General features: G+C 41.3%; 1 protein-coding gene across 2 annotated transcripts in view; it reads left to right on the forward strand.

The window, feature by feature from the left end:
- The window catches only part of DYNC1I1 (dynein cytoplasmic 1 intermediate chain 1), a 293,984-nt gene that overhangs the window by 168,878 nt on the left and 101,355 nt on the right, over nucleotides 1-23,751 (forward strand). For both annotated transcript variants that reach the window (XM_034667979.1, XM_034667985.1), the window contains 4 exons: nucleotides 5,478-5,567; nucleotides 12,104-12,266; nucleotides 14,247-14,346; nucleotides 22,601-22,726. In XM_034667979.1, the coding sequence (XP_034523870.1) occupies nucleotides 5,478-5,567; nucleotides 12,104-12,266; nucleotides 14,247-14,346; nucleotides 22,601-22,726 (479 nt within the window). The remainder of the gene's footprint in view (nucleotides 1-5,477; nucleotides 5,568-12,103; nucleotides 12,267-14,246; nucleotides 14,347-22,600; nucleotides 22,727-23,751) is intronic.

A 23,751-nucleotide genomic window follows, 5' to 3' on the forward strand; every position in this document is an offset into this window, starting at 1 on the left:
GGTGCTCACAGGATCAACAGGAGGCAGAAGGAACAGGCTTAAAAAGGAGCAGAGACCAAGAGAACCCAGACTGTGGACCTCTGGAACAATCTGGCCAGGATGTGGGGACATTGCTGCTACTACGGCATGCTGCCAGAAATTAATCCTTACGATTCCCTTGGCTTCGGCTCCTGGCTCCAGAGCCAAAGTCCCAGTTAGGAGCATCCAGTCTGACTGCTAAGATCCTGCCTGTATTCTGGTCACTGGGAGATGGGGAGCAGGAAGGTGTCTCCCCTGGGGCTTCAGGAGAAAATAGGGGTTCAGCCTGTCACCAACACAGCAGTATGACAAGAGGAGCACCCCCAGACTGAAAGGGGTTTTGATGTTGTATTGCCAGACGGTGATAGATGTTCACCGCACTCCCCTTCCTAAGTCTCAACTCTGTGAGGCCGTCAGAGCAGATCAGCAATCAGAGGGCTTTACTCTGAAATGCAGGTTGATAGAGCAAACAACCCTTCCAGAGCTCACACAGAGGTCAGGCCTTGGGCTAAGTGTGTCGTGTATGATTGCTGCGAACACGCAACTATTCGTTCTTAGAACTTTAGGAAATCGCAAGGAGGAGGACAGTGGTTACCAAAGATTTTCCTAACTTGAAAGGACTGCAGGCAGCCGCTGCGCCTCGCAGGACCTGGGTGCTAAATAAAATAGAGTATCTAAAATATGCCATTGTTTGAAATTAGCCCCTCGGACTGACAGGTAATTAACTTCTGCCACTAGCTTAATTTCTCGTGTGCACCTGGTACAGGAAACCATACATGGGTGGTAATTTTTTTCCCTCCAATCTCAGAGGAAATGTAACCGGGTATGAACTAGGGGCACAACTCATATATCAGTAGTCCGTAGCGGGTCTACATAAATCCTTTTCTTTAAAGTTATTTAACTGTTTTGAAAATGGTTTCAACAGAAGTAATTCCAATTGCACCAGAAAGGAAACCAGAGTCTTAAAGAAAAATAGACTCTCTTTGCTGAGCAAGGCAAACATATCAGTATGCAGAAAAACGAACCAGTCTCTTGTGTTTTATTTCCTTAACAAATCTACTGAAACACTTACTTTATGTCTTTGAAAGGCTGATAGACAATTCTGTGGCCACTAAAAATTAATGCCTACAACTGGTTTGTAACCACTTTAAAAGGTCAGGTATTATTTTTTTTAAATTTGTTTCTCTGTTATTCATAGTATTTCATTGTGGGACTTTGCATATATTATAAACACAGTAAGTATTTGGGTTTTTTTACATTCATCAAAACATTCTCTGGGGAAGAATTTTCTATTTAAATAGTTAGATAACCTGTGGTTTTCCCGCATACTTCACGTATAAAACAACACATTGCTATCCCCAACCTAGCCCTGTGTATAGCCAAACCTTTATAGACTATTTTCTTTTCTTCTTTTTTTTAGATTTTATTTATTTATTTATTTATTTATTTATTTATTGAGAGAGAGAGAGAGAGAGAGAGGGGAGGAGGGGCAGAGGGAGAGAGAGAATCTCCAGCAGACTCCCTGTTGAGCGTGGAGCCTGAGTTGAGCATGGAAACGAACATGGGGCTCAGTCCCCCGACCCTACAATTGCGACCTGAGCCAAAATCAAGAGTCGGGTGCTTAACCGACTGAGCCACCCAGGTGCCCCCTTATAGACTATTATCTGTCATGATGTTGCATTTTGACTCTTTCAGGAGTGAATGTTTAAAATAAAGACCCTTATATCTGCAAAAGGTGAGAACTTCATGCTATTTAGAGCTGACTAATTCAAGTCATTCGGTGAAACTGACTTCGTTTTAAGAACTAGAAGATGGGAATGTATAAACAGGTGGCTGTGATAAAAGCAAAATTGTTTTCTACAATTCTATTGTCAACGAAGCTGATAATAAGTTAGTTTAAACCTTGACCTGTTCTAGCCCTGGGATCCACAGAATGAGATGGAAGAAACTGTTATTATTAGTCTTCCAAAAGATCTTCACCCTTAAATTCTTGAAGTTTTTGCTCTAACGTCACCTCAGTGTGGCCTTTCTTGACTACTCTGTTTTAAATTTTAACACTTCCTCCCCTTACCAGTGCATCCAATCCCCCTTTCTGGCTTTCTCTTTCCCCATAACATTTATCTGATAAAATATATGTTTTACTTACTTCTTTGTGGTTTCTCCCCTGTGCCTGGAAGGGAAGCTCCATGAGCACAGAGATTTGTTTGTTTGTCTCTCTTATCGCCGCTCATATTCTCAGCATAAGCCGGTGCCCAGTGAATGGTTGACGTACAAGCTAATGCAACATTTGTCTGAAGGTTCCTGTTATGGGTACCCCCAACTCTCGTGGTTTAAAAAGCAAATTCACATCAATTATTTTATTTGGTTATTCTTGTAGCATTGTGTTTTAAGAAAGAATTATTATCCCAATTCAGCAGATGAGGAAACAGGGCCTCACCATGTTTCTACGCATTATGTAAAATCAAGGGACTAGCAAGAGGAAGACTCCAGCCTCAAACCCTGATCAATTATTTCCCTTGAAGTGCTGCTCCCAGCCCGACCTGTGAATCGGTCCAGCCAGAGGAATTAATGCTTTGTATTAGGCGTTGATGTTCTGGTCTTGGGGTCATGGATTCCGAAATGGAGATGAGAAAAGAATTCGGATACAGTGGCCATTTATTCTTAATGAATAAAACAACCTATCATCTCTAGCTCTTGAGGATGTGAAACCTAACTTCACAGCCGAGCCTTGCGTGTATTTGCGTCTTGGAAGTAGCAGAGCCGTTCATCTTGAGACCACACTGTATCCACCCCGAAGAGCCCACACAAACCCTTCCTTACACTGCAGCTGGACACTGTACCTGCTTCTACTGTGGGCCTTTCTCCGAGGCCGCCTTTCTACTTCCTGTCAGGCTGCCGGGGAGGGGGTAGGATGCCTGATAGTTAAAGCTCCTAGATCTGAAAACGGGCAGAACCAGACAGAACTTGAAGTTTGATAGGGTTGGAGTTTCTTTGGGGCGGATTTTTCTGTCTCGTCATCTAGAAAATCAAGCTGATGGTACCAAGTTCTGATAAATAAATTAGATTTTGCAAGTAAAGCATTCATGATTGCCTTGGGTGTTATTATCGTATAGCCCCCGTATCTCTTCCCCCAGACTATAGGGTCCTGGAAAGGAAGGCACTTGACCAGTTGTATTAGTTCGCTAGGGCTGCTCTAACAAAGTGCCACAGTGGGGGCGGCTTAGGGTCTAGAAACCTAACGTCGCAGTTCTGGATGCTAGCATGCCGAGATCAAGGTGTTGACAAGGTTGGTTCCTTCTGAGGGCCATGAGGCAGAAGCTGTTCTGTGCCTTTTCCCTACTTTCTGATGGTTGGCTGGTGATCTTAGGCACTCTTTAGCTGATAGAAGCATCAGTCAAGTCTTTTTCAGCTTCCCATGGCATTCTCCTTGTGTTTGAGTCTGTGTCTAAATTTCGCCTTTTTGTAAGGATACCAGTTATATTGGATTAGGTGTCCACCCTACTCCAGTCTGATCTCGTCTTAACTAAATGTATCTGCAATGACCCTATTTCCAAATAGGGTCACATTCTGAGATATTAGGGATTAAGACTTCAACATACAAGTGTTTGGGGCTGGGGGTGGAGAGGTTCAACCCATAACACAGGCCCTATCACCTGTGTAGTTATTGTGTTTACTTGCATTTTGTAAGTGTCAGGGCAATGCTGCTAAATCCATTAAATTTAAAGAAATGTCTCTAGGTTCAGAAATAGAGCCACTTTCCAGCAGATTAGTGACCTTTTGAAGATTGCCTCTCCATCCAAGGTTTACCAGAAGAGGAGACTTCAGCTAGTGCTTCCTAAGGCTTCTTGTTAGGTTTTGGATCAGGATACATAATGGTCGGCTGACTATTTTGTTTGTGACTTTCCAAGCAGGATTTTTAATGGGTAGATAGCAGTAATACCTTTATATATGGATGAGGACTTAGATGTGCTGCTTATAACTTTAAAGGTTTATTTGTCTAAAAATCAGGGTAACTCAGTGTTCTTTTCAAAATTTCAAGTGCAACTCTTTATTGCATGTGTTAATAATAAATTACCATTTTCCTTAAAAGTGTTTCACATTCTTTCTGATATGCACGTAATGTGGTTATGAAGTAATGAGGTTGGTTCCACATTCTGTACACATGGACCTAGAGTACTGTTTCAATGAATATACACAATAAAATGTGTTCAATATGTAAATTGCAATGCCATACTCTATACATCCAAATTTTTTAAGTTGCTTTTCTTCCCCAAATCACTTGCTTTATGTAGTCGGACTCTTTGGAGTTGCTTTTCAGGCTACCGATATTTATTTGGGCATTTAGGTGTGCATTTATAATGCACTCTCTAAGTGGTGGTGCTGAAATTTTGAGTTGATGTAAATCTCAGGATTTATTATCATGGAAATGGGACTATCTATAGCACTTGAGATCTTACAGAAAGTCTGTAAATATTTGACGGATGAATGAATATATGAATGAAAGTATGGGCAGGGAGTAAGTGAATTCATTTCTTTTAAATTCCATTTGAACCAATGAAATCAATAACCACCAGTGAATATAATACTCAGGAGAGAAGATAATATACTTAAAAACCTGTGAAAGCAAGTTTTAATTTTTTATATCATTTTATTTCTATATGTTGGATTTTCTTGTGACACCTTGACTCTCTCCTACATCGTCTACATTGTGACTGATGGTTTCAAGCGCTCTGTAATGAAAGGGGCCTCTAAGAAAGGCAGGTTGAGAGCAGACACAATGAGCACACATTTGCATAGGGCAGGAAGGGCACTGTAACATCTGGCGTGGTAGCGGACTGGTCCATTTGTTGGTGCTCATTAAATTCACATTAATGCAAGAGCTGCTCTGAATGTGTAAATGCCATTTGGGGTTGGTTGCTTTCTCCCAGGCCAACGGCAGTGACTTTTGGGGCTCTACCCCCTGGTTGTTTACTTGCCAATGGCATTTGACCTGGGGTCAGCCCTGTATTTAACCCTTTCCTGTAGGTCAAAAACAAATTAATTTGCTGAGAATTAAATTGGAAATGAGTCGTCTGTACAGCAGGTGTTCCCTGTGGAGAATGTGCCGCAGGTGGAAACATTTTGAGATCTGTTCCTGGGTCATCTCTGAAGAAGCTTCAGAGGTCAGAGAGGCAATTCCAAGACATCCCATGTGGTGAGGGCCTGGAGATGGATGTTAGCAGGTGCTGACTCGGGCGCTTTTCTCAGCAGCTCAGGGGGACTTTCAAAGAGGCCCCTTTTGGAGATAATTTATTCATATATTCATGAACATATATCTTGGGCATTCATTGAGGGCTGATTTACTTAGAAGTTGCCCTAAGTGATTGGAACTTTACCCTTTGCCCCTACCTCCCACCATCAACTAAAGGCTTTGATTTGAAGGAAACAAAATAATGCATTTTTCTCTTTCTTTTTTCTAGAGGATGAGGAAGATGAGGAAATGGTAGAACCAAAAGTTGGCCACGATTCAGAACTGGAAAATCAAGACCAAAAACAGGAGGTGAAGGAAGGTATGGTACGGTATAGGAGATAAATACGTCATCATTTTATTGTTATTATCGTTTACCAACATATGAGGCTATCTTGATAAGTAGAAATTAAACGCACACGCCCTATGTAGAAAGTTTTCTATGGTTGTTCAATACGTTACATTTGGCACCATAAACTGTAATCCCCAAAACAAGAGTCATTTATTTTTTTGACTGATAGGAGTAAATAAAATAGAAACCATCCACAATTCCAGCAATAAGTCCAGCCACAATTCCAGTAAAATTATTACTAAATAGTGAGAAAATAAGATAGTTGTTATCCATGGTCATGTTACCTAGTTCACTGCATTGAATATTCCCAATGATAACAGTAAAGGGAAGAAGCAGCTATAATTATTTTGTTAACAAATTCTGAAGTTTATCCAGAAACATTAACAGTGATCCTTACTATTAACTATACTGTTCACAGTTTTCTTCCATGGCTCTGCCTGTAGGAAGAACAACCTTTCCATGTTCCAGTGATAATAACGATGAGCATTTATTAAGGGCTTGCTGTGTACTTGGCTCTCTCCTAAGCCCTTTAGAGATATTATTATCTACATCTCAAAACATCCTTTTGAAGCAGATACTATTATTATTCCTACTTTACAGATGAAGAACCAGGAAGGGAGAGGTTTAAAAACTTATCCAAGGATATGATACGTATCCAGGATTTGTAGTTGACTCCAAGGACTGTGCATTTCACCACGATGGTGTCATCCTGTCGTAGCACTGGGTCTCAAAAACAAGAAAACAAAAAGAAAAAAGACAAGGGAAGACAAGAAATACTACCGGTGCTGATTCTCTAAAAATTTAATTTTGTATCCCTTTGAGGTTCTCAGCCCGTGGAGATGAAAGAATTTTGAAATCGTCATTCTTACTGACAGACGAAGTATGCATAGATTTACAAGATTCTTTCACATTCCCTGCTAAGCGTCCCAAATATAGATCAACACTAATTAGTCTAATTAGAAGCTCACTTAATTTTTAAATTCTAAAGATGCCTGTGGCTCTGGCATAGTATGTGGCACATAGTTGTCATGGGGACTTTTACAGGAACGGGTGCATATCGGTCATATATACTCTTTCAGCCTGCTCAGGCGTGAAGTGATCTTGATTACCGTGAAGTTCTAGGCTACGACTAAGGGCATGGAGTAGATTCAGGATCTTTAACAGTGGCATACACAGAAGGCACAAGAATTATTGTTTTCTGAGGGATTCTAAATGCATTTGATTGAAGAGATTTTGCCTAAAATTCTAAGAACTTTTTTTTTTAAGCTGGTGAATGGAATATCATTAACACAGGTGTAGCAAGAGACAAAATAAGTCAGGATTTATTAAAATAAATAAAGATAAGCATTTTCCTTTTGCAAAATATCCTTAAGCCCTTCTGGGTGATAAGGAGCCTGGGTTCTTTTGTGTGTCTTGGCACAGATTCCCTCCTGCCCCCCCCCACCCCAACCCCCAAATTGTCTTCTCTGGCAAAGCATTGCAACCCCCTTCTTAAGTTCTAAGCAAAAACACCCTCTCATTTTAACTGTTGCTCTTGCTTCATGGAATTGATTAAAGTCCTGTTAAAAGTCAAAAAGAAGTTGGAAGTACATTTCCTGTACTGTTGCACCGTGTGCCTTTTTCTCTATTAATGGCTTTTCTGCAAATTAGCACATAATGGGTTAAAAGCATGTTTATGTTGGCATCAAACTCTCTCTGGCTTTTTTTTTTTTTTTAAGTAAGACAGTATTTTGCAAACTTTTTCAAGAATCTCTAGCAGATATAATCGTGGCGCCATTCACACGGCTGCATAGTAGTTAGGGCTGTGTCAGCACTTCCCTTATGAACCTTGAGTTTCAGGGATTTATTACTCAGCCATAAAAATTTGCTCTGGGCTGAAACTTGACATACACGGTTTCAAACCAGGGAACACATTTTTGAGAAATCTGGCCTTTTTGGGAGTTAAAAAAAAAGTAAGCGGGAGATGGGAAAAAAAAATCAGTGCTCACTAGCTTTTGACATTTTTGTCTGGGTGATATCAAAATGCACTAAATGGTCAAGAAATAAGGGTTTAGATATTTTACTGTCTTCACTCTTTTTTCCACAATGGAGAAGGGAAAACAGCAGGTACATGTTAGCTTTTAATCAAATTTTAGGCAACTTCTATGTGTGAGTGTTCTGGTATCTTCATGTTTAGAGATTTAGAACAACAGAATCGGGAACCTAACTCTTGCAAATGCACATTAACTCATAAACCTCACATCAACTTCAGAGAAGGATATCCTTCTTTATTAGTTTGGTTTGGTTTTCTTGCTCTTGTTTATGAAATGATTTCACTGTAAAATTCCTAGAAGAGCCACTGTCCCTGTTTAATCAGGTTTAAGATTTAAGCTACGTGGGTTTACTTCTTTATTTTTTGTCTTTTTTACATACAGCCTTGAAAAATACTTTAAAGATTTAATCTTTTATACCAAAACTCAAAGCTGCATCATTGAAAACAAGGCAAGACATTTCTGAAATGAATATTTTTAAAATAGCTTTTGACCTTAAGGAAAGATTGTAAGATACTCAATATAATTTGTGAATTTCATTATGAATTTTGTATTTAAAAACAAATCAAAACGTGAAACCAAAGATATAGTATATAGTAAATAGAATAAAACAACAACAACAACAAACAGGAAAAGTACTATTAACTCAATAAAAAAAAACTCAAGAAAGCCCAGCAATAACATAGAATCATCATAGAGACACATACACAAGTATTTTCATATTTGAAATGAGAAATTAATATTTCTGTAATGAAAAAGAATAAACAATAGACCCTAAAATAAAATGTATACCAGATTTTGGGGCGCCTGGGTGGCACAGCGGTTAAGCGTCTGCCTTCGGCTCAGGGCGTGATCCCTGCGTTATGGGAGAGCCCCACATCAGGCTCTTCTGCTATGAGCCTGCTTCTTCCTCTCCCACTCCCCCTGCTTGTGTTCCCTCTCTCGCTGGCTGTCTCTATCTCTGTCAAATAAATAAATAAAATTAAAAAAAAAATGTATACCAGATTTTAATCTTGCAACCACAAAGTCATAGATTTAGGCCATCTTCCAAACTTCAAATTTCATGAATTTAGTACATTGTCTTCATAGTTGTTATTCAAGCTAAATATAGCTGTTCAGGTAAATTTTGGCGAGTATGAAAATTGTCATTTGGATCATACGATAGTTATAGCCATGTATTTGACTTTTCATAAGGAATCTTTCTTTTTTTTTTTTAAGGCCATGTTACATGCATAAAATATTGTTAGCTCTTGGCAGAAATACTCCATGTTTTGTGTTGCAAAACCAAACAACAGACCTGCGATAATAGCATTTTCTGCTTAACTTAAAAAGAAAAATCAATGATTATCAATGCCTACATTTTGCTCTGGTATGTCTTTGGCTATTAAATTAATTCACACCTTTTTATGCAGTGAACATGTTGACAATAACTCATTAGGTGCCAGGGATAGGGAAAAGCTGCACAAACAGATAGATCAGGGAGAATTTGGGGGTCTCCTCTGAAGTAATACAACTCCGATTCTAATTGTTTGTGCTTGCATTTTGAACCTTGTGGATTCCATTAATCACCCAATTTTCTTTCATGAAATATGGTGTCTGGAGAAGTGTTATCGCTGAATACAGCTTTTGGTTGTGGTTCCTGGATACTCTACTATGTTTTCATTGCATTGTAACAACACTTATCAATTTAAAGATTTTAAATATGGGAGGTTTGGGGGTTTATCAAAAATAACTATGGCCCTATTTAATTCCTAAGTTGAATATTGTTTATGACTTTCAAAAAGAAATTGTCTGCACATGCATCTTATTATTTTGTGCTAACAAATCATGTCATTTGATCCCTGTTAGACATCAAAGCTTAATATAAAATATATCCTTTGTTTTGCTTCAGTAGCAATTTAATTTCAAGCCAAATATTGTTTTGTCAAGCATAATATCTGGAGAGGCTACTGCTTCTCCTACCTGAACTTGGCCTCTGCAAATACACTTTGATCAGCCATTTATGTTTCTCTTAGAGAAGAAGTTGTATGTCTTGAAAGCTGAGATCAAAGTGACAATAAGCTACAGGGAAGAAAAAATTACAGAAAATGACATAGATTCTATTTTTTATTCAAGGTAATGGACCTGTAAGGAAAGATACAGGTGAAATAGAAGTAACTCAAAAAGATAAACAGAGAGTAGAACGGATATTTTAAATATCATTTTAAAAAAGAATAAAGAGAAAAAAGTCCTATTTCTCTGCTTAATTTCAGATGGGTCTCAAGTCATCCATCAGCAGTAACTAAAGCTGAATACGGCTTTTAAAATAAGACATTCTTCTTGGCCTTATGGTGTCCTCGTTTGGTGAAACTTGTTTATGTAACAGTGCTACCAAACCAAAATGAACCTAGCATTTTGTAGGGGTTTTTTTTCTTCTTCTTTTGCCTGGTTACCTGTTTTCTTGAACTTACATAAGGGTGAATAAATTCTAATGCCTCATTTATGAGAGTTTTAGAAAGTAGGCTAATTAATTACTACTTAATTACTAATTATTGAATACTTAACTATTTGCTCAGTATATTTATCCTTAACCCTTACATGAGACTTAAAGTTTAGGTATCATTACCCCATTTTATAGCTAAAACTGCTGCTCCGAGAGATTTGGTTGATTAAAGGATCAGGTTAGCAGAGGGCAGAGGCAGTGCCGGATTCCGGGTTGGTTTGGTACAGTCCTTGTTATTCCATCTCCACGCTGGCACTTTCGCCGATTCTCAGACTAGTGTGTGGGCACCCCCGCTCAGCAGGTATCGACGGAGCTTCCTGGAGAGTCCCAGGACACACTGGCATATTAAGTAGGGCTCTGGAGGCTGCGGCAGGGGCTACTGTAAACTACGGGGCAAACTGTTTTGGGAGATGATCTTCCGCCATAGTAGATGAATCGTGTTTTGTTATCACATGACCTTGGAGAGCATTGTGCAAGGTGTGAAGCAACCACATTATCATAACCCCAGTCTTGTTATGGATTGAGATCCATTGCCTTGGCTCTGCAGCAAGGCCTCCTGACGGTGCAGATTTGGCGGGCCAGTGGCTTCACGATACCGTTAAGTGAAACAAATAACAGCAGACCTTCTGCTACCGTTGACCATGTGGCCAGGTAGAAATGGTGATGGGGATGGTTGTAGAAGTGTTTGGCCAAGCCCGTGAGTGAGAGACTCCACTAGGGACTCCAGCACTGGTTGCAGTGCGGTACCGTCCTCCTGTCCCTTACATTCCAGAAGCTTCTGATCCTCCAGAAAGTAATCCACCAAATGTCTGCTGAATGCTCTCCGCAAGGGAGTTGAACTGGGCTCCTGAAGAACCACAAAGGTTCAGCTGGCAGTTTCTATGCTTGAGGGCTTCTCAGTCTGGGGGAGTCCCTAATCCTTTCGCTATCCTTTTTTTTTTTTAGTATTTTTTTATTATATTATGTTAGTCACCATACAGTACATCCCTAGTTTTTGATGTAAAGTTCCATGATTCATTACATGCATATAACACCCAGTGCACCATGCAATATGTGCCCTCCTTAATACAAAGAAAGGGGGGGTTAAACAGAAGGGGGAATGAAGCATGAGAGACTATGGACTCTGGGAAACAAACAGAGGGCTTCAGAGGGGAGGGGGTGGGGGAATGGGATAGGCTGGTAATTCTTTCGCTATCCTTGTATGTAAGCCTTGCCTCTGAAGGGACAGTCTATGTAACCTACTCAGGACTCCGAGGTGAGCTGACTTTCAGACACCCTGACATACTGCCAGTTACTTAATCTCTCTTTGCCTGATTTTGTATCTTCAAACTTAGTTTAATAAGATTAATCAAGCTAGAAAAAGAAAGGAATAAACATTTCGAGGTGTCTTATAGAAGCATTTATTTGTTCCATGTGTTTGTTTAAAAGTAGAAGATATCTCAGGGCAAAGCGGGTTTGGAAGGACCCGTTTCAGGTTTTGAGCAGAACCTGTATGAGAGCTGGTCGGCCTTACCAACTAACCCTCTAAAATAAAATGAAGGTGTCCAGGAGAGCGAGGAAAGATGCTACCCAGATCATATTATAGACGGTTCTGAGTTATTTCATATCTGCAGCTTTCAGTGATATCCAATATACATAGTTTTATACATGTTTCTATTATGTACTCTTTCAGCTGTTTTTCAAGTTCAGTTCTAAAGAAGGGAACATTCAGAACTGGTTGCTAAAAAACACCAATTTATTTTCATTTGTAATCTTTGTCGACTCTTTGAAATAGTAATTATCCAGATATGAAATCTTTTTGTAGAATTAGCAGGGAGGTCATCGGCACAAACCTTCGGTGTGAATTTAGGAGCAATGTAGGTCAATACTGACAATGCCTTATTTTGCCATCTGATCACTCTTTTGGTAAGTTGTCTCTCTGAAGAGTTGGAGTCCTCTTGAAATGTGTTAATTGTCCTTTCCTTCTTTCCTAACCACCTCTTTTACTTGAAAAGCCCCTCCGCGAGAGCTGACAGAGGAAGAAAAACAGCAGATCCTTCATTCAGAGGAATTCCTCATCTTTTTTGATCGGACAATCCGGGTAATTGAAAGAGCGCTGGCAGAAGACTCCGACATCTTCTTTGACTACAGCGGTCGAGAGTTAGAGGAAAAAGATGGGTTAGTTTCTTGTGTGCATTAAAAAAATCCAAAAACACTGCAATAAATTATTGTTGATTCTAAATTCACTTATGTATTGACTAGGCAAATCCCAAACCAAACAAATCAGAGGAGGATGAAATTCCAGGGTGGATCTTGCTGAACGGCTTTGACTAAGGGCTTTGGTTATAACTTCTGGCTTAGTGTTTCCCTGTAATTATCATGTGCTTCCGTGAAATGCTTTTGAACTTGATAGCTGGGGAACAGTCCAGGTGATAGAGACTGGCAGAGTCACGTAGATTGTCCTCTGAGAAAACATTCCTATAAGCAGCAAAGGAGATTTGTGTTATATCCAGTGGATCTATTTTTGATGTCTAAGCAAACAGGAAGCTGAACAAAATAAACAGGAGATATGGGACCCCCTTCACTAATGTGGGGAACAGCTAGCAGAGACTGCAACCCTTCTCCTCTTTTTGATACCATGAACATATGTGTATATGTCTTGTAGGACACTCATGTGCAGGGATATATTTAAAGATAAAACAAAAACTAATCAATAAAAGTAAATGACCCCCAGTGACTTTCTCTGAGACGGTAACATGTGTATTGTAAAAGGCGGGGGCAGTCCTGCATCATTGGGACACCAGGAGGTAGTTTACGAGCTTTGTAAGAAATAAATATAGCCAGTTTATAGCCGCAGGTTTCTTTTGGCCAAGAAGAATATGAAAAAAGTGAGATCACCTGCCTTATTCATCAGACTTGACTTTTTACTATTTCTAAAATTCAAATACAATTCTCAAAGGACAATATATGTCAATGAGGATGCTCAAGGGAACGTAAGAGAGGCTCCAAAAGCAGTTTCAAAAGGGGGTTCTGAAAATGTTCTAACCAGTTGGCAGCACCATGACTATGTTGAAGAGACAATAATATTTTGAATATACATGTTATGAGATGCTTGAAAAAGCCAGTAGTCTATGGCTCAGTCGATTTTCTGGGTCGTTTCCCTCTGGGTGCTTGGCAGTTTCTTGGGTGTGTGTACCTCTTGCCTGAGTTTGCAGTGGCAGATTGGAGGAAGAGTTAATAGGGGGAAAAAGTCCCAAGCGAGCTGATCAGAGCCCAAGTAAATAGTCTGGAGCCAAGTCACCATCTGAACAAGAGCCGTACAAGGCGAGTGATACAGGGTGCAAGTCGGTGGGATGAAGCAAATGAACAGAAGAAAGGTGAAAGTGGAGGAATTCCTGAACTGAAACCCAAGAAATGTAGGCAGCTTTTTATGCAGATCCAAAAGCTGCTGGCACAGAGTGAGCGTTACTCAATTTGCAATCAGCCTTGTGGAGCAAATGCATGAGCAGTGCAGAGTTCTTCAAAGGAGGGTTTGTGGCCAGTTGAGTATCAGCCAAGTAAACACTGGCCCAAGTATTTTCCTAGCCCCAGATGCTGTTTTGGTCTATGTTAAGTATCTAATGCATGTGGTGAATCCCTCACTCTGCCCTGTGCCTGACTCATGGTACAACTTATCACTTGCTGTTGAGCAGGCAGGCAACACGATAGTTAACCAGAAATAGAAACATGTGTATCATCTCTGGTCTAAGGCTAGATAAGTTGATAGTGATATGATATCAAAGAATCTCCAAGTAGGCAGTACTCCCTTGATAGCTGGGAGATTTCTACGGAACTCTGCTTCAAGATAGAACTTATTAGGTGGAAGAGAAGGCTGAAGGGACGGGTCAAGATGAAAACCTGAAAATTACTTAACATTTCACCCTGCTTGGGAGTAACACATGGAAACCTTTCCTGGGTGAGGTTAGGGAGAGCTTCTCATAAAGAAGACCACCATTAGTTCATCTATTTATGATCGGCGTTTACTATCTAAACTGAAGCCTTGGACTCAGGAAGTGTTGCGTGCCATGCTATGGCCATCCCATTGTTTCAAAATGAGCAGCAGAGATAAAGCCCCATTCTGAAGCATCGTATTTGTCTTTGATGTTTAAACCAACATAGGGATGTCCAGGCTGGAGCCAACCTTTCTTTCAACCGTCAGTTCTACGACGAGCATTGGTCCAAGCATCGAGTAGTCACTTGTATGGACTGGTCTCTCCAGGTAAGAATTGTTGCTGGGGTGGGACAAACTGGGCTGTGTTCTCACGGCATTTATATTTTAAAAAATGAGAGTTTTTCTCCACTACTTTAGATGGGTCTACTAGCCTACAATTTTATTCTATGCTTTTTGGTTTTCTTTCTCAGTTTACTGAGCTTTCAGTTTAAATTTTGCACGCTGTTATTCATATGCACTGAGTACTCACCATGTGCTAGGCACCAGACAAGGAGCAGGCCATACTGTTTGTAAAATTACTGTCATAGAGGTCACCAGTGATTCCCCACGCATCAAATCCTTGGCTGTTTTGAACCCTTCATCTGCCCTGACGTCCTTGTCATCTAGCCTAGCCGACGTCCTCATATTCTGAAAACAATATCCTTCATTGAGTTCCACAGCTTCACTCTCTGCTAGTTCTCACACTTCTCCAAAATTTCTTTTTTCTCTTCCACCGCTGTGGTCCCTGTGATTGTGCTCTCAACCTCTACTCTTCCTCCCGACATGCTCTTTGTGGAACTTCCATGGATTCAGCCACCACGTGGCAGCCTATTTATATCACCTACCCATCGCCCTCCCAAATTCCACTTTGCACCCCAGACAGATCCACTCAGCTGCCTCATAGAATCTGCAATCACTAATTCATAATTTTCACATACCCGAATTTTTTTTCCTACTGCATCCTAAGTTAAAGATATCACAATATACCCAAAGGTCTAACGCAGAACTTTTATCATCAACATTAGCAACCTTCTCCCGCTCATCTCCCAGACCCAGACCGCCACCAAGACTGTCCATTTCTCCCCTCATATATTTATCACCTTATACCTGTAGTATTGCTCAACTTCTCACTGGTCTTCCTATATCCATGCTTGTTCTTCTGTGGTGTTCCTTCTGGACACCTAGCCAAATAATCTCTCTAAAATGCAAATCTGATCGCTCCACTCCCTGGGTTAAAACTCCTTGTTGCCTCTAAGAAAAGAAGTCTATACTCCTTAGTGAGGTATTTTCAGAGCGAAAGTAGGCAAATTTACCAAAAGTCATCTTGCTAAAGAGTCAAGTCCACTACTTACAGATTACCCAGCACTGAGCAGTTATGTAATGTGCACAAAGGCATACAGCCTAGCTGTGGTGTTGGCCAGAGTTTGAACCCAGGTGGTCTGACCTCCGAGTCCACGTTCATAACAGCCATGCTATGTTCCTTTCTGCAATGACAATGACACAACAGCAATGAGGAAAATAGGAATGATAAATTCTGGACATTTACATGGACCATAGTTCCTGCTTTTTTGCAGTATATGTTCTTATGGAGAACAATAATCATGGCTAGCTTTTAATTTGTGTTTCTTATGTGCCAAGCACTGTGCCAACTGCTCTGAAGGCATCTTCTTTCAGTCTCATAACTCAGAGGAGGTGGCAACCATTAATATCCCCATTGTACAGTTGAGGAAACTGAACCTCAGAGAAGCTAAGTAACTTGTTAAAAATCGCTCAGCTAGACACAGACGTAGTGAAGACAAGGGCCATATGCACCCCAATGTTCATAGCAGCATTGTCCACAATAGCTAAATCGTGGAAGGAACCGAGATGCCCTTCAACAGATGACTGGATTAAGAAGCTGTGGTCCATATATACAATGGAATATTACTCAGCTATCAGAAAGAACGATTTCTCAGCATTTGCTGCAACATGGATGGGACTGGAGGAGATAATGCTAAGTGAAATAAGTCAAGCAGAGAAAGACAATTATCATATGGTTTCTCTCATCTATGGAACATAAGAACTAGGAAGATCGGTAGGAGAAGAAAGGGGGGGTAATCAGAAGGGGGAATGAAGCATGAGAGACTATGGACTCTGAGAAACAAACTGCGGGCTTCAGAGAGGAGAGGGTGGGGGAATGGGATAGGCTGGTGATGGGTAGTAAGGAGGGCACGTATTGCATGGTGCAGTGGGTGTTATAAGCAACTAATGAATCATCAAACTTTACATCAGAAACCAGGGATGTACTGTATGGTGACTAACATAATATAGTAAAAAAAATATTTTAAAAAATCGCTCAGCTAGGTAGTGTGGTAGTGTGGGTATTTGAACTCAAGTTTTTTTTTTTTTTAAGGATTTTATTTATTTATTTGAGACAGATACAGAGAGAGAGAGAGAGAGCATGAGCAGAGGGAGAGGTGGAGGGAGAGGGAGAAGCAGACTCCCCGCTGAGCTGGCAGCCCAATGTGGGGCTTGATCCCAGGACGCTGGGATTATGACCTGAGCCTAAAGCAGATGCTTAACCGTCTGAGCCACCCAGGCGCCCCTGAACTCAAGTCTTTGGCACTTCAGAGCATACTCTCTTTACCACTGCCTCTCACAAAAGACTTATGAATCTGAACCAAGAGAGGTTATAAGTGCCGAATGGTAGGGGGCAGATGGCACTGGCTTTCAGAGGTCATTGCAGGTCGAGATCTGTCTCTGGAACACTGGGATTTAGACCACTGTGGAGGAGAAGAGCGTGTTCTAGGCAGAGCTGTGAAACAGATGATGTGAAGAGCCCCATGTAATCCTACTGGAGTACAGGAGAACTGAAGAGGAGTGTAATCCCTCACAACCGGACTGTCATCAGCCACCAAGTGGGCCAGTGTTCTCTCCTCTTGAACCTCCTTTTGCATTCAAACAACAGAGCACGCAGTGCCTCATCATGCAGAGACTAATACAAGCAGGGCTGGCCCAGCCACTTCCCGCCAGTGTGTGGGTGGTCTGTGAGCATGCTCGGGTGTATGCACAGAAATTAGATCCAAGCCTGAGGAAGCACTTGGCTCGGCTTGTTCACTTGTTCAGAGTCTGGAAATTACACAGGAACCTTATCTGACACATTTCTCAAAGGCAACTTCTCCTGTGTTCCGGGTCACAGTTGATAAAGCTCCCTGAGGGGTTGGCAGGGCCACAGTGGGGCCGGTCCCTGCCTGGCCACAGTGCATGAGGGCCATATGGAGCATGGATGGATTTGTTTCCACATAGGGTTCTGTGTGATTTGTTTTGTTTTGTTTTTTTGTTGTTTTGGGGAGGGCTGTTTGGTTTTGTTTTGTTTTGTGCAAGAACTGAAACTGTAAAGGGTGGAAACTCTGCCACGGAAAGACCATGGTTCCTTTTCACCACTTTTGAGTAACCTCACCTACGCTGGAGGGAAGAGGCTTGCAGTTCTGAAAAGCACATTTTATATGGAGCAGGAGAAAAAGGAATTGCAGGGGCAGCTGGGTGCCTCCGTCAGTTGAGCATTTGGCTCTTGCTCTTGGGGTTGTGAGTTCAAGCCCCACATTGGTCTTGGAGACTACTAAAGAAAGAAAAAAAAGAAAAAGGAATTGGAAACCTCAGCTCCTACATCATAACACTTTTATGGGGTTCAAAGGATCAGGTTGTGATTCAATAATATTAAAAAAGAAAAGAAGGAGAGAGAGGCACAGTCTTGGAGTCTTGGAGTGGCATGTGTGTCAAGGGTGTCTACGTGAGCAGAACAGAGGGGAGAAAAAGGAAGAAACTCTAAGGTTTCTGCATAGCTTTGCTTTGGTCTCCTGGGCTTCTCAAATAAGAACACCTTAACTTTGCAGTATTTGCCAAATATCCACCAAATGCTGGTCCCTGGGAGAAACTGAGGCACTCGGGGATTATGTCAGCTTTGTCATTCATTGACGTTGTTTAACAGTGTGAGTCAATAATATTCTTCACATAGCACATGACAGCTTTCCCAGACTTGCACAAAACCGCACTCATGACCTTACCGACCGTCTAGACTCCTCTCACATGGAAATTGCATCCTCCAACCTTGCAGTCACCCAAGGTACAGAGCTAAGTCATCATTGATAGTTCATTTAGTTTCCAAATCTGATCTAATTTCCAGTAGTAAGAAGACTCCTGTGGACACCAATTCAAGTCCACTAATGTGGATTTGACCCTGACTTTATGCCACGCCCTCTACTTCTTGCTTATATTAGGAGATGGCTTCATAATTGGTCTTTCTACCTCCAATCTCTATACTGTTGAGTCATCATAAGTTTTTTGACCAGAGTAATATTTGTAAAGATTACTTATAAACTCTCACTGTCACCTTGGGCAAGTTGCCTGGCTTCTCTTTTCTTCAGCTTCCTCATTCATAAAATGCTGATAATAATACCTAGCTCACCTGCTTATTGTGAGTATTATACGAGTTAAAGTATTTATGGCAGTAGGACTTAAAAAGCATCTCGTACACAGAAAGTGCCCAGTAAATATGACATCATGGTGAAAGCAGTAGTAGCAGGAGTATTAATAGTTGCTGAATGGAACTCCTACTGTCCCCAGAGGCATTTCCAGCCCTTTCTTCTTGTTTACAGCTTCATATAACCTGCCTCCCAGCCAAATGCTACCAGCTGACGTCCCCTGAACATGCCCTGCACTGCATTAGTTAAGAAAACTTTCCCTCTGGCTCGCATGAGCAAAAAAGGGGATGTATTGTGGAGGCGCTAGTGCAGTTAGGGGAGCCACGGAAGAGATGAAGAGCTGGGGCTCAGGAAGAGTCCCACATCTGGGCCGTTGGAGGGTCCTCACCAGCAGGGTGCCATCGTAACCGGACTCATTTGCCAGCCCACAGGCTGTGTCTCAGTTCAAAATGGACAATAGCCAGCTCAGAGAATGTGATTTGCTCCAGGTCACGTATCAACCCCGCAGTGAACTAATTGTCCCTGGGAAGTTCGATAACTGTGTATTGAGGTAATCTCCAAAGATGGGAGAATCACTGTGAACCAGCCAGATAACCAAGAGAAATCTCCAGCACTCCTATTTGTACCCTTGTCCATATTCCCCACTCTCTTCTCTCCTAATAACCTACTGCCTAACAAGGCCCAATGCATGTCTCATTTCTTCTTATAAGTCCTTTCCAGTTTCTTTCCCTGCCACATCCCACCCCAGCTAAGGTGGTTCTTTTCTCCTCTGTACTTCTAAGGAACCTTGTTTACATTTCCACCTTAGCACATATCATGTCCTGCCTTTATGTTTGCATTATAGTTATTCATACCTGTGCCTTACCTGCCTCTACTTAAGGGTGAGTTCCTATAGAGCAAAGCACATTAATTGTTGACATTCTTGTCCCACATTTCACCTGGCACAGTGCCTTACATATGCATCAGAGGCACTGGACACATGCCACAGTGGACTGGAAAGGTCATGACCTTTGAAGTCACACAGACTTCAAGAAATGCTCTCACTTCTTTGTTTATTAGCAGCATAACTCAGAACAAGTTACTCACCCCGAGACCCTTGGCTTCTTTGTCTGTAGAAATGGGAAAACCACTTCTACTTTAGAGGATTGCAAGGACCAAATGAGTTAATGTATCACCCAGCTCAGTGTTGGGCACATAGCAGGGCATAAAAACATATTGGTTCGTTCCTCTCTGATGGACATCCGATTATATTTCTCTGTAAGAACAAACAGCTTGAGAGCAGATCTGATAATTTTCAGGTAAAATTCTCCGAGGTTAAAAGCTGGATAATCCAATCTGATGAGTAATTATAAACTTCATAACTGTTCACATTCCCTTTAAAAGTCACAATTTTAACATTCAAGATTTAAGTAATTGTTCAGAGATTTACTTTTCACTTGAGAGTAAGAAAATATGACTAGTCACATTCAAACACACAGTAGAAAAAGACATGGAAGGGGAGACTTCGAAGTCAGAAAAACTTGCATGAGATATGAGTTAAATCAGTATCTTCAGGATTTATGATGCCAGTTACAGAAATTACACCAAAGGCATTTCCCTGGTATTTTACTAAAACTCTCCCTATTTTCAAAAGGGGTTTTAAAGCCAAATAATTTCAACTATTTTTTTAATGGAAAAAAGAAAAGCTACAAGTGGGAGCCAACGGTGAGACCCAGATGTGAAGCTGTGGGATATTATTCCAGACACATCTGGCTGCTCATTGGCCACTATGGTCGTGGTGTTGATGTTTATAGAGTTGCCTTTCACATGTGACATAGTTAAACTTTAGATGGACAGTCTGGAGACTTCTGTGTTTATCTGGATATTAGTTTCTTTGAATGGGCTTTGAATCAAAGGCCTTTCCTAATGGGCTTTTGGTTCAGCCACGGAGGAGTATTTTCTAATAAAGGATGATTACTTCCCCTGGTGGCCACATACATGTGTCTTGTTGTAGGATTATACTTCCTCTGCATCAACCAGCAAGTTGTAATTCCCCGCAGCTTTCTTAAGTTGAGACTGCAGAGTAAATGGATAAAGCCACCTACAGAACGCAGGTTTAATCATTTTTTATCGAAAAAAAGTTGATGTTTCAATTTATAAGGGCCATCTTCTGTTAAATATGTATATAGCACAGTGAAAAGGAAGGGAAAAAATTAAGTCATCTATGAACAAAGAGTGATATGATCTGCTATAATCCTGATGCTGTTTTTAACAGGGCTGCCTTATGGGAATGCCAGGTAGGAATGGCATTTTCATGAAATGCATTCTAACTCATAAATACCCTTCACAAGATTCCTCCCCAGTTTGTTTAATTACACACCCAGCACAGAGTTCACACAGGGTAAGTAGGTCTTTCTGTTCACTTTAGAGTCCTTATTATTTTACTGGTTGTGGTTCTTGCACTTACGCCTTTAATTGTTGGCATTATTTGACAACAAAGGATTAAATATAAGGTCTTTCTACTGAGTGCAGAGTCACTAAAATAAAAAAGACCATTTGTATTTCAACAGATTTTGACGCAGTTGATTATGTGCTAGGAGTTATAAGACACTAGATTTAGAAGTTAATAAAAGTAAGTCTCTATGCTCAGAGCGAGCTTGCAGACTAGTAGGAGACATAGGTGGGAAACAAAAGCCATAGCACAATTTGACAAGGGTTTTAATGGAGGAACACACATAATGCTAAGGGAGCCTGTGAGAGGGGAGGAGGGGTGCTGGGATTATGTGGAGGATTTGATGCATGAGTTACTGTTAGAAACAACACAGAAGAGGCATTGCAATAAGAGTGAGTATCAAACTCCTGGGCACAGAGGCTGTCCCTGCGAGCCTCAGAACTAGCTCCTGAGGCTGGGCTCAGGCTGTGGGGGAAGAGGAGGGAGGGCAGCTGGGAAGAGATTAAGCAGGGGAGCTAGACAATGACAGATCATGAAGGACCCTATATGACCTGGGTTTAATCTTGAAAGTAAGGACAAGCCATTAAAGTATTTTGAGCAGAGGAATGACTTAGCCAAAACGTGTTTTGTTAAGTCACAGTGACAAAGGATAGACAGCGGAGTAGGGGAGGGGTGGGCCTGGCAAGCCTGCCAGCAGGAAGCCATTCAGGAAGCTCTTGCCTTACTTCAGATGAGAAATTAGTTCAGGACCCCCTCACCATAAGGATGGAAAGAAACATGCATTTGAAAGGTATTGAGGCAGGAGTACAACACCTTACATGGGGATAAGAAAGAGAAAGGAGTAAAAATGAATGTGGAGTGTCTGGGTTGGGCAGGCAGGTGAATGTTAGTGAAAGGCACCCCAAAAAGGGAACATTAGAAGAGCAAGAGGTTTTTGTAGAAGGCAAGAAGCTCATTTTTTTTTCCATTTTATTTTTTTTATTTTAATGTTTTTTTATTATATTATGTTAGTCACCATACAGTACATCCCTGGTTTCTGATGTAAAGTTCGATGATTCATTAGAAGCTCATTTTTTAATGCATTGAGCTGATGTGTCTATGGACCGCTCAGAGAAATCTCCAGTATGCAAAAGGTCTGCAGCTGAGAGAGACATCAAGCCTAGAGATATAGATTTGGACATTGTCAGCATATTAAAGCGTTTTAAAGCCATTGGAGTGGATGAGATCACCCAGGGAGAATGTATGGACAGAGACCAAAAAAAGGCTCAGAATACAACCCACCACCACCATCACCCCCCACCCCGGAATATAGGGACTGAAAAGAATGGTCAGGAAGAGAAACAGGAGAGACAGGTATAATGGAAGCCAGTATAGCAGAAAAGGAGAGAGTAAGTCCAAACGTCAGATAATGCAGAGAGGTCCAGTAATGTGCACTTGTGGTAGTTACTGGGGATGCTGGCAAGCCCAGTGGAACGTTGGAAGCAGAAACCAGATTGCAGAGGTTGAAGCTGTAGGTGGTATTAAGTATGCCACAACTTCGAAAGAAAGTACCATTTAAATGATGTCATAGAGCCTCTGTCTGTAGGAATAAGGACGTTTTCTTTGCGTCAGCAACTTGACATAATTCTTCCTTGCGACCTCTTCCATCCAGTACCCTGAGCTGATGGTTGCTTCCTACAACAACAACGAGGACGCCCCCCACGACCCCGACGGCGTGGCCTTGGTCTGGAACATGAAGTTCAAGAAAACCACACCAGAATACGTCTTCCACTGTCAGGTACGGGTCAGCAGAGGAAAAGTAACTTAGATCTCCTACCAGACCAAATATCGTGCATGCTGCCTGGCATCTCTCTGTCTTGCGTGGAGAGGAAGAGCCGAGGTTAAAAATGGAATTGTTGACGATTTTGGAAAATTCCCCACAGTAACCTAATGTTTGGGGAAAGTGGCAACTCTCTCCACACAGTTAGGAAGCCCAGTGGGGGGCTGTGTGTCATTTTCTATTTAAGGCAGCTTCCCCGAGGATGAGTTTATAAAGACCTCGCACTTGTGAAGAAATCCTGGTGTACCACTTCCTCTGCTTTGCAGCAACATATGCTCGCCCACCCACGTGGACATCCTCAGAGCACTACCGTTTCCAGCTTCCTCCCCTCTCTGAGATGGAGTTCGGTGTAATGTTGCCAATTTTAAGTTTACGGGTGCCATCTTGCTTCCGGATAGTAACATTTTCGTAGCTGGTGTGGGCGAATACTTATCATGAATCTTTTCTGAATTGTTGAGAAATATAGATACTGATTTCAGTTTGCACGTGTGAAGATCATTTTAAACAGTTTCGGATATTTTACTCCATGTGTCTCTTGACACATTTGTCTTCTTTTCTGTCCAACATAATACAGGCTGAAATGCATTTTACACTTGTACACATTCAGCTTTGCTCCATTGCCATGACTGTGCCTAAATAATAGGCCTCAGCAGTGGCCAATACACCAACCCCTTTATTAATGTCCCTATCCTGTGATTATGCATAGGAAAATGCAAAACAAACATTCCAGCTCAAAGTTTCAGTTCCTCAAATATTGCGATTCAGAGGCGGAGTGGCAGATTACTCCGAATACAAATGCGTCCGCTGAAGAGGGTGGCTAGACCTGTTGATATTTGGAAGCCTAGTGACATTTTATATCTAAGAGCTGAGTATCATTTTGAACTAAAATATGTTTAGACTTTAGGACATTATCAGATATAATTCGGGGAACAGCAGCTGCTGGAAGAAAAGTCCCAGCTTCAACCTGATTGAGTAACCTCTAA

Source organism: Ailuropoda melanoleuca, chromosome 1 (assembly GCF_002007445.2).
Source record: "Ailuropoda melanoleuca isolate Jingjing chromosome 1, ASM200744v2, whole genome shotgun sequence".
Taxonomy (NCBI): Eukaryota; Metazoa; Chordata; class Mammalia; order Carnivora; family Ursidae; genus Ailuropoda; species Ailuropoda melanoleuca.